An 8773-nucleotide genomic window follows, 5' to 3' on the forward strand; every position below is an offset into this window, starting at 1 on the left:
TCCTGATTCCTATGCCTCGCATAATTCTTGCCGGGACGGCGACCCGCTGGCGTGTTTCGCGCGTGGTTACTATAGCTGCAAGGCTAGGGCTGCTGCTGCTTGAAGGTGTTTGTTTTTGTCGCCCCGTCACATGAATCGACTCAATGTTGCACCCTCAGAGTCCAAAGCACCCTCAAAAGCCCACTAGAGTAATACCGAAGTCTTGTTAAATTTACCACCATAACCAGAGGCATTTTTTCCCACAGAAATCAGCGCTAATATTTCACATATTAGCACATATTCACATATTAACACTAAAAAATCACGCCATATCCACGGAATGAATGATGATAATTGGGGCGAAGCTCGAGAGGGGGAGATCATCGGTAACCGTAACTCTCCCGTGAAAGTTCGCCCATTACATCATTAAGAAAGACGTAAGACTGTGTGCGTACATTGTACAAATTAACTTTTATTTTGTTCTTTTATTTTGTTCTTGTTCGTTTGTTGTGTCGTTTCTTCGTTTGTTCTTTTCATTTCGTCGTTGTCATGACTGGATTGCGAGGTCCCTTCATTACGACGGCTTTATGATCTGTGAAATGAAGCGAGAGAGGTTCTTGTACTGGCTGCAATGGGAAGTTTGCAAACACTAAGTCTATACACGTTCCTCGGATCGTGGTAGGGTTCATATGGATACATCTGAGTGCGTATTTGAAGAAAGAACTTTTATTTAGGGCGAACTTGTGCCCGAACAAGACGAGAGGAAACGAGCAATGGTCCTTGCGTCTCGTTCGATCTCCGAGAACGACTGCCTGCGTTCGTAGTAGTAGTAGTAGTAGTAGTGGTTTGATGGAAAAGGAAAAGAAATTGGACTGGGGATATTATTGAGCCCAGCTGGGGGCTCACCGGCATACAACCCAGTCCGGGGGATGGGGAATGTAGAAGGGGATGAATAGGATAGGGTAGAGAAAAAGGAGATAGGTAAAGAGAAAAGTTTAGCGCCGCGGGGAAAAGAAGCGTTGCCACAGTCACTGGGCGCCACCGAACGCAGTACACATCACAAACACAGGTCCTGGCGTCATGCTGCGTCCGGGAGAAGTTCTCGACGGGAGCGGTGGAGCGTAGAGGCGAGGCTGTGCTGCGATGAGTCGTGCGCGGAGGTCCGAAGTGAGGGGAGCTTGCTGGGTGATGTTCGTGGTAGTAGAGCGGTTACTGGCGAGCGGGAGCAGGCGCTCGACGGCCCCACACAGCAGAGCGCTCGACGCCCGAACGAAACACCCATGGCTCGCGACGCGTGGCCGGCATAATCGCGATACCGCCCCGGCCGCGCAGGAGCGAACGAAAAACACATCCGCACCCCACGACGACCGAGGCCAAACTCCCGCCTGCGTTCGTGGCGTGATCTCTTGCGCGATCTCCCCCTCGCAGTGCACGTGCGCTCGCGCCTCCGTTGGCGAACACAGACAAGCTCGCGCTCCCGGTGCCGAGTTTGCGCTACCGGTTGCAGCCGGTTCTTGCGCGTGCAACGCAGCCCACTTTGCGACATCTCCGAAAGCATGCGGCGGTCACGTACCACGAGACACAAGGGATGGACAGACCCATGGCTTTAGGAGCTTCGCCCCTAAAAATACAACAGAGGAAAATGATCTCGGCAACTTCGCTTTGCGGAGCCATTGGAATACAGAGCATTCCCGATGTTTTATTCCTGTAATAATGCTGCTCTTTTTGTTTGACGAGTAGAACAGCTCGCCCGATGACGAACAGGTATCTTTTGAATACAAAGAAAACTACGAAACTTCTAAACCATGAGATCAATTAGGGCAACAAAATTATCAAGGCGCGCATCACTTTAAATGAGCCGTTTGTCCAGTTTCATCCGTCGGTAGACATGCGGGCAGTTCAAATCAGCTTCGGTTCGCGAAGCCCAGCTCGGATGTCCATGATCGTGTCGGGCCGAGAGACCGGAGGGCCAAACTTGGCGAACGAAGTAGCTTCGCGTCCCATGGTGAAAAGTGTCACGCACGTGAGCAGCCCCGAGATGGGGCGGCGTCGAGTTCTGCGCTTCGTAGGAGAAGAATGCCTCCTGCGGCATAACGGTGACCCACGAGGGTCCGTCCGCGCAGCGTAATTCGCGAGCAGGCGCGAATTGGGGCGACTCGTGACGTCGGCAAACGTAGTGGTCTCGCAGTGTCCGTGCTAAGGCTTCCGAAGCGGAGATAACCAACAGTCTGGAGTCGTGGTGCTGGCGTGCTACGTCCTCCATGCAAAGCTGCGTGATAAAGACAATGGTTTTAGGTTTAAAGCGCGACTACCCTCGCAACGAGCGGTACAAGAAAAAACCTTTCTGACTACTTCCTCAAAAGTATAGTCCAATTACCCCTAATCTTACGAATACTGCAGCTATATACAAAAGCAACAAATGGCGATTGTTGGACGAATAAAATTTGGCTCCAGTCAACGCTGTGAAGGTGGAAGGACTGCGAAGATGTAAACGACAGCCACAACGATAACCCATGCGACGTCATTTGAATTCACACACGTGGCTCTACAAAGAGTGAAATCGGACACGCTGGCAGCCGTTACTTGGGTTTCGCGGGAGTGGCGTCTGCATAACCGAGTGAGCGAACGCAGCAGCGACGGCATTAGGAAAACGGAGAGGAGCCCCTGGCGGAGGGTGAAGAAGAGGGCAGCACGCGCGGCTATGGCGTCTTCTCACTGACTGCCTCCCCCTCACTCTTGTTTCATGCGTCGCCACCAAGGATCCCACCCATCCCCCGCCCCAGACGCTGTTACGGTCGCCGCTAATTCAAATCACATGATCGCCGTAATCATACCTTATGCGGTTTGAACTTCACACCAGGGCTTTGATTGAGCGCAGTGGTAGACCCGCCGCTGTGCTCGTTGAGTACACCATCTGTCTCCCCGTCTCCTCGTGTGGGCGTAGCTTGCTCGGTAAGACGACGGGCTGTCGCTCAGTTTCTCTATTCGGGTCCAGGTTCGAGTTCTGACGGTAACAGTAATTTCTTTCATACAGCCTAGTGTTTTCTGCTGACGCGGAAACGAAAACGTCCTTGGCTGGTAAGCTATACCTCTCCGCAGTAATCTCATGCACCCCTCCGTCTAGCGACGACAATAGTGGAAAGCTTTTTCGTGACGGATTCTTTGGTTGTCTTCCGAGTTTTCCAAACCACTTCGACCATGCCGAAATGTAACAATCGGATAGACACCGACTTGATAACGCGAGTGAGCCAGGTTTGACTTCCGTCACGGGAAGCGTTTTAGGGGCAAAGCACCTTAGGGGATCGGGCTGTCGGCGTTTCCTGTCGTCATCTCGTGTTGTCAAAGTAAATCAACTTGTCAAATGATGGTCAAAAAACAAGTCTATAACAGAGAAAACTGGTTTAAAATAAGCTAACATGATTTAGACTAATTTCAAAATTCATAATAATCAGAATTTATTGCATTTTTTAACAGAAATTTGTTAAATTCCGTCAAGAAATTACTTTAAAATGCCAGAATTTTTCCTATAAAGCATACTATTTAGCATGCTGCGGCGTGTGGCACGAAGACAACTTACGGCCAGTCTGTATCTCATTTAATTGCTTAAATCCGGTCCGACGCAAGAGAGGGCGCCACCGCCTCAGCAAGCGCGCGATTGCTCCTCCCCCCATGGCTTCTCCGGCGCACAATCAGCGCGCGCCCTGTGGCAAGAGAGAGACCTACAATCTTTGAATACACTTATACACTGCATGCTGCGCTCTCCCCAGGCTTCACGTTAGTGGAAATGGCCCAGAATTTTTTTTACTTTCCCTTCACCCACGATCATTCTTCATCATCGTCAGAGGAAGTTAGCTGTCCGGCAAGGCACTTTCACGTTACAGAGGCAATCAGTGCAAACACTAAAGCTTCGCCTTAAAATCCGCGTCTGTAACCGAAAAACGGCTCCCAGACCACCTGTCCCTTGAAGAACTCCATAGCCCGAGGTGTTCTAGTGCACGCGCTTTAACTCAGCAGAATAGGAACAGATGACCGAACACGGCAGGACGCCGCAGCTGAAGGGGGCGGAAGAGCGCGGCCGAGCGGGCGAACAGACAGGCAGTGAAATCCGTCAATCCTCACAATACATGGCGGCGGGAGCGGGAAGCGACGTCACACGTAGGAGGCGGATGCAAGCCATTCTAAAGCGGATCGCGAAGCAAATAGTCGCAAGTGGCAAGAGGACGAAACCCTTCGAGAAGTACTTAGGCAGTACCTAAGAATTGCTGAGATTCATGTTCGGAAAAGCGCGAACAATACTTGGACAAGAATAAGACAGAACGGAGCTCTCGGTATGCTGTTTTTTTTTTTTTTTACAAGCACAAAAAGCAGGCCACAAGAAAGATTTTGGAAGCGCTTCGTATTAAGAAAGGTGGAGATACATGTGTAAGTCAATTAACTGTATGTCATGTTATCAGGCGCTTAATTTTCTTTTTTGGAAAAAGGCTGGTGGTGTGTGCGCTTTCGTTTGCTTTTGGGTTTGTACGCGGTGTTATTAAATGCAGTGTATTTTTTTTGTTTCGCCGCGATCTTGCCGCGTGGTCAAATTGCAATGTACACTTCGCGGTGACGGTGGCTTTGATTGTATGTGTGTTCACGATTAAACTCTTCAGTCACTAGTAAAAAAAAGAAAAAAATTCCGTCCTGTCTTGTACCTTGTGCAAGTATTCCTTTAGCTTTTCCAACATGAACCTTTACCAACACGACCAACCCGCAATTCAGCTTAGTTACTGAGAAGTATCTACGTACTTTGTGCCATCGTTCATCGCAAGAGGTCCACACAAATCCTTTCTTTGCAAGCAACGGATTTGTGAACTATAATGCAGCACGTAGATAAGACACCACCCTTAACGCCCAGTATATCTGAAAAGCTAATTTTTATGCAAAATTGGTGTTCATAAATTTCATCACTCTGCATCGTCGCCTTCGGATGGCATTTCGGATTGCCTTCGCGCGCGAGACAAGCTCTCTGTCATGTTACATTGCGCTTCTGAATACTCCGCATCTATTGAGTGAGGGAAAAATGCTTTATGACCAAACAGTACACCATCATTTTCTGTATTATTCCCTAACCAGCAGACTGCAGATTTTCGCTTCATTAACAGCTGTGGGCCATCGACGTCTGCCTCAGTATCCCCATCGACGAGCGCTGGCTAGTGTTACGACTCAGCGCACCGATACCCTGTGCACGCGTGATACAAATGCGGTGCAGTGAGATGAAGTTTTCGTGTGTTGCGGAAAAGCCCGCCTTCCTTACACAAGTTACGACAGGAAGGGGGGTGCACGTCATGCGGACACTCGTTGGCGATTATTCTCGCCCACGGCAGCTGCAAAATCCGGAACAAGCTGAATTTAGTGGCGGCGTGTTGAGACCCGCCGCTGCGAACAAACGGCACCCGCTGAGATCCCTCCTTTGCCCCCTCTCTCAGGCACAACGTGCGCCGGCTATCGCGATACCGGAGAAGGGTGTTCATGTATGTTTGTAAATTTTGTGCCGTGCTCTGAGCGCTGCAAGGCTCTGAAACCGCGTTGAAGTTTCTGTGTATAAATTCTGCCCTTTCAGCGACCCGTGTCGGAATGCTTGAGGCTTCCGTATGGAGCGTCGCTTTGCCCGAGTCATGCTGTAAGTTCGCCCACAAGGGTGATGTTCCTGTGCTGTAGCTGTTCATCTCTCGCCGTGCAGTAAACCAGTTAGGCTTTGCTTTCGACTCTTGGTCGGCTCTTTGTCGTCAACGCCAAGGCAGGTTTCCTGTCGGCGCTAGTTCACCACGCTACCGCTACATGACGGGGGCGATGGAGCTCGGTACGGGTACGCCATCGCCAATGTAACACTAGACTGTTTGTGCGCTCCCTTCAACGCAAGTGAAAGGCTGAATCCCATCGTGCAGTAAATATAGCTAGATTGGAGGCTGCAAAATCCTAAGCAAAGGCGAACTTTGATGATACACTGGGTGCATAATCTTCGTTATCACGGGCGATATCTAAGTTTAGAAGTGTTAAACATGTACTAATATAACATGCCATCGAAATTCGCTTCGAAGCACTCGGTACCAACTTTGCGCGTGCACAGATGAGTTCGCTGGAAAAGCACACCACCCAAGCAAGCGAATAGGACGTAACGTCAAGAGCAAAAGCTTACGGAACATGAAAGCTGCAATTTTGTTTTTGTTTTTGTTTTTTTGCCGCAGGGCAGCCCGTGGTATTATGTGTGGCATTTTTTTGAAATGCCTTATATTTCTTATATTTATAAGACATGCATGCCTTATATGTCTTATATTTATAAGACATCTCGCATGCATACCACAGTTCATGGGTTGCTACCGGAAGAAAAATAACCCGAAGTTGCCTTTTATGTTGTCCGTAAACTCTTGCTTATTGCGTTACGCTTACCTCCATGAGCGAGTGGCCCTTGTCGAACACGAGCACGGCTCCACTGACGGTCGGCGAGTCGCGCTCTTCGCCGCCACGCTGGCCCATGCAGTTTCGCAGTGCGCCCAGCACAGGCCTCCTCACGACGACGTCCAGGTCGGCGTACACGCCCCCGTACTTCCACAGCAGCGCGAAGCGCGCCGCCCGAGCCAACGTAGCGGCACCATTTCCGTTGGGATTATTGGCGCCCCAGTATCTGGCAATTTATAGGGTGAAAAAAAATGGCTGTAGTTGAACGCAGTTACAGCAAGTTTGTTGCGCGATAACTCAGTTTTTTTTTCGCACCGAGGGCGCGCACAGGACGCGCACACCGTTGCACCAAAAGACAAAACACAGACGCTGCTCTAGTTCGACTAAGTCGCCTGTACAGGAGTGAAAACGCCGTGAATTCGATGCAGCCAGCGCCTCCTTCTATAATTATCTGACGGCACGCGCCCTTGAAATACGAAATTGTATTCACAAAGATTTCACTTACGTCACATCCGTCACGGAAGTGACGCCAGTACAACGAATCAAGCGGCCTGTAAAGGGCGCACCCCTGCACACGGGGTCTTCTTGAGGGGAAGCAACCTTTGGACTAAAGAGTACGTTATACTTCGGGTTGTTCGTTTACGGGTTTTGTATTTTAACCCGGGAGTGTTTTATGCCGCGATACACAGCGATTTCACTGGCGTCATATCTGTCACGGAAGTGACGCGAGTACACTTTTGCCGAAGTGACCCGCCAGCAGGACGTCGCTCACCAAGCACACCCACAAGACAGCCGCCTACCAACAAATCATGCTCAGCTGCAGATTTCGCTGCACATCTCACTTTCGTGTTTTGGCGATTCCTACGACAGAGGAATCAAGCACAGTTTTTTCCTTCCCCCTTTCCCTCATTTAATGCTTCCCCCCCTGGAACGAACAACGATCAGACGCTTTCACCCCGCGCAATAGCATGAGGCACTGGCCTGACCTTGGCTGGCTCGACCTCGAAGGTTAGATTGACGCTACGAGGAACGAGCTGGTTTCTGGGTTTGGGCCCGGGCTATGCTTAGATTTTTTTAAATGCTTATCCAGCAAATCTAAGGGCCCACATTCGATGCGCATGGTAACGGGTGAGGACGTGGCGAACCAATGGCGCCGTTGAGAGCCGTTCAAGGGAGAGCGCCTCGCCTATGCACTCTCGCTAGACAAGTGCTACGTTCTTTATTGCCCTTTCCATCAACTACACCCGCTGGAGCGCCGAAAGAAAAAAAAAGGCGGTACGTACGTAGACATGGCAGACATATGTCACACAGTGACAAACCTTCGATAAACCTTCATTATCTACCTGAGACTTTACTGATCCCAAAAAAGTTGACAAGTAATCTGCTCGAAATGCATATCAAAGTGATGTGGCACATAAGTTAAAAGCCCAAAGAAATTTTTATCTTGCAGATTCTGCCTATCATTACTAATCTACTCAATATACACATTCAAGTAACGAGACGCATAGGCTTGAGGTTCAAATCAACCTTCTGAACAGCGTGCGACTTTGATGGCGACCGCGTGCTAATCCCTCACACACGGGGACGTTCATTTACCAACGCCTTGAACTATAAAGATTTGTGCTCCAAAGACACGTTGCTTTTCGTTCGCAGACACTAAAAAATACAGTGAACCCTAGCCATATAAGCTTCGCTTAATAAAGCTTTTTTTTTCGTTATTAACGAAGTTACCTGAGCGGCGTCCCAGCGAACAGGTCAGCGAGATCGAGGCGGGTGATCCTGACGTTAGCGATGCGGCGAAGAGCATCCATTGGTGGGCAGTTCGGTGCTGGAGTGTTGCTTCCGAGCGGTGAAAATTGGGCCAACAAGAGGACCACCTGCGATGCGGGGTGGTGCCGAGCCGCAGACTCGACTGCACAGGCCTCGGTGTAGCTAACGCACGCCTGCCTCCAGGTCTCCACGATGAAGAAGAAGCTGTCGTCGAAGCTGCCTAGACATTCAATCGACCAGTGCGCTTTAGGTCATTATAGGATAGCCGCTGCCCGTCACTTTTAGTGACTGAGCACTAAACTTAGCAGCATTTCAAGACAAAGGTCTCGAACGACGCGAGTTGTTGCGATTTCTTTTTGTCAGTTGACCGCGCATTTTCCCCCACACGTGGTGAACTGAGTCCTAATGAGCATGCACTGCATGCCAAGAAGTGGTATAATGCAGGTTTTCAGTAAAATATCACCGAAGTGTAATGCAGAATCTTTAAGCACCAGCATACTCAGAATGAGTAGCGCAAATAAACTATGCACCCGCACACACACACACACTACTCTACTCTTATACCATTTAGCGGTAAGGCCTATTGGTA

General features: G+C 49.8%; 1 protein-coding gene across 1 annotated transcript; it reads right to left on the minus strand.

Moving 5' to 3' along the window:
- Positions 1-1797: 1797 nt before the first annotated feature.
- On the minus strand, positions 1798-8445 carry LOC144173416 (lactosylceramide 4-alpha-galactosyltransferase-like). The gene is made up of 3 exons (XM_077701854.1): positions 8146-8445; positions 6406-6640; positions 1798-2248 (listed from the first exon to the last, which is right to left on the minus strand). The coding sequence occupies exons 1-3, from the start codon at positions 8223-8225 to the stop codon at positions 1829-1831; spliced, it is 735 nt and encodes a 244-aa protein (XP_077557980.1). The 5' UTR covers positions 8226-8445; the 3' UTR covers positions 1798-1828.
- Between the last annotated feature and the right edge of the window lie 328 nt (positions 8446-8773).

The sequence above is a fragment of the Haemaphysalis longicornis genome, unplaced genomic scaffold, assembly GCF_048455015.1.
Source record: "Haemaphysalis longicornis isolate Haplotype H1 unplaced genomic scaffold, Haemaphysalis longicornis Haplotype H1 scaffold_3, whole genome shotgun sequence".
NCBI classification, from domain to species: domain Eukaryota; kingdom Metazoa; phylum Arthropoda; class Arachnida; order Ixodida; family Ixodidae; genus Haemaphysalis; species Haemaphysalis longicornis.

Bases quoted from the DNA above. Each gene is read 5' to 3' on its own strand.
- LOC144173416 (XM_077701854.1), bottom strand. From the start codon at position 8,225: ATGGATGCTCTTCGCCGCATCGCTAACGTCAGGATCACCCGCCTCGAT. The intron at 6,641-8,145 runs GTAACTTCGTTA...ATAAATTGCCAG, and splicing joins TTCGCTGGGACGCCGCTCAG to ATACTGGGGCGCCAATAATC. The intron at 2,249-6,405 runs GTAAGCGTAACG...TTTATCACGCAG, and splicing joins AGGGCCACTCGCTCATGGAG to CTTTGCATGGAGGACGTAGC.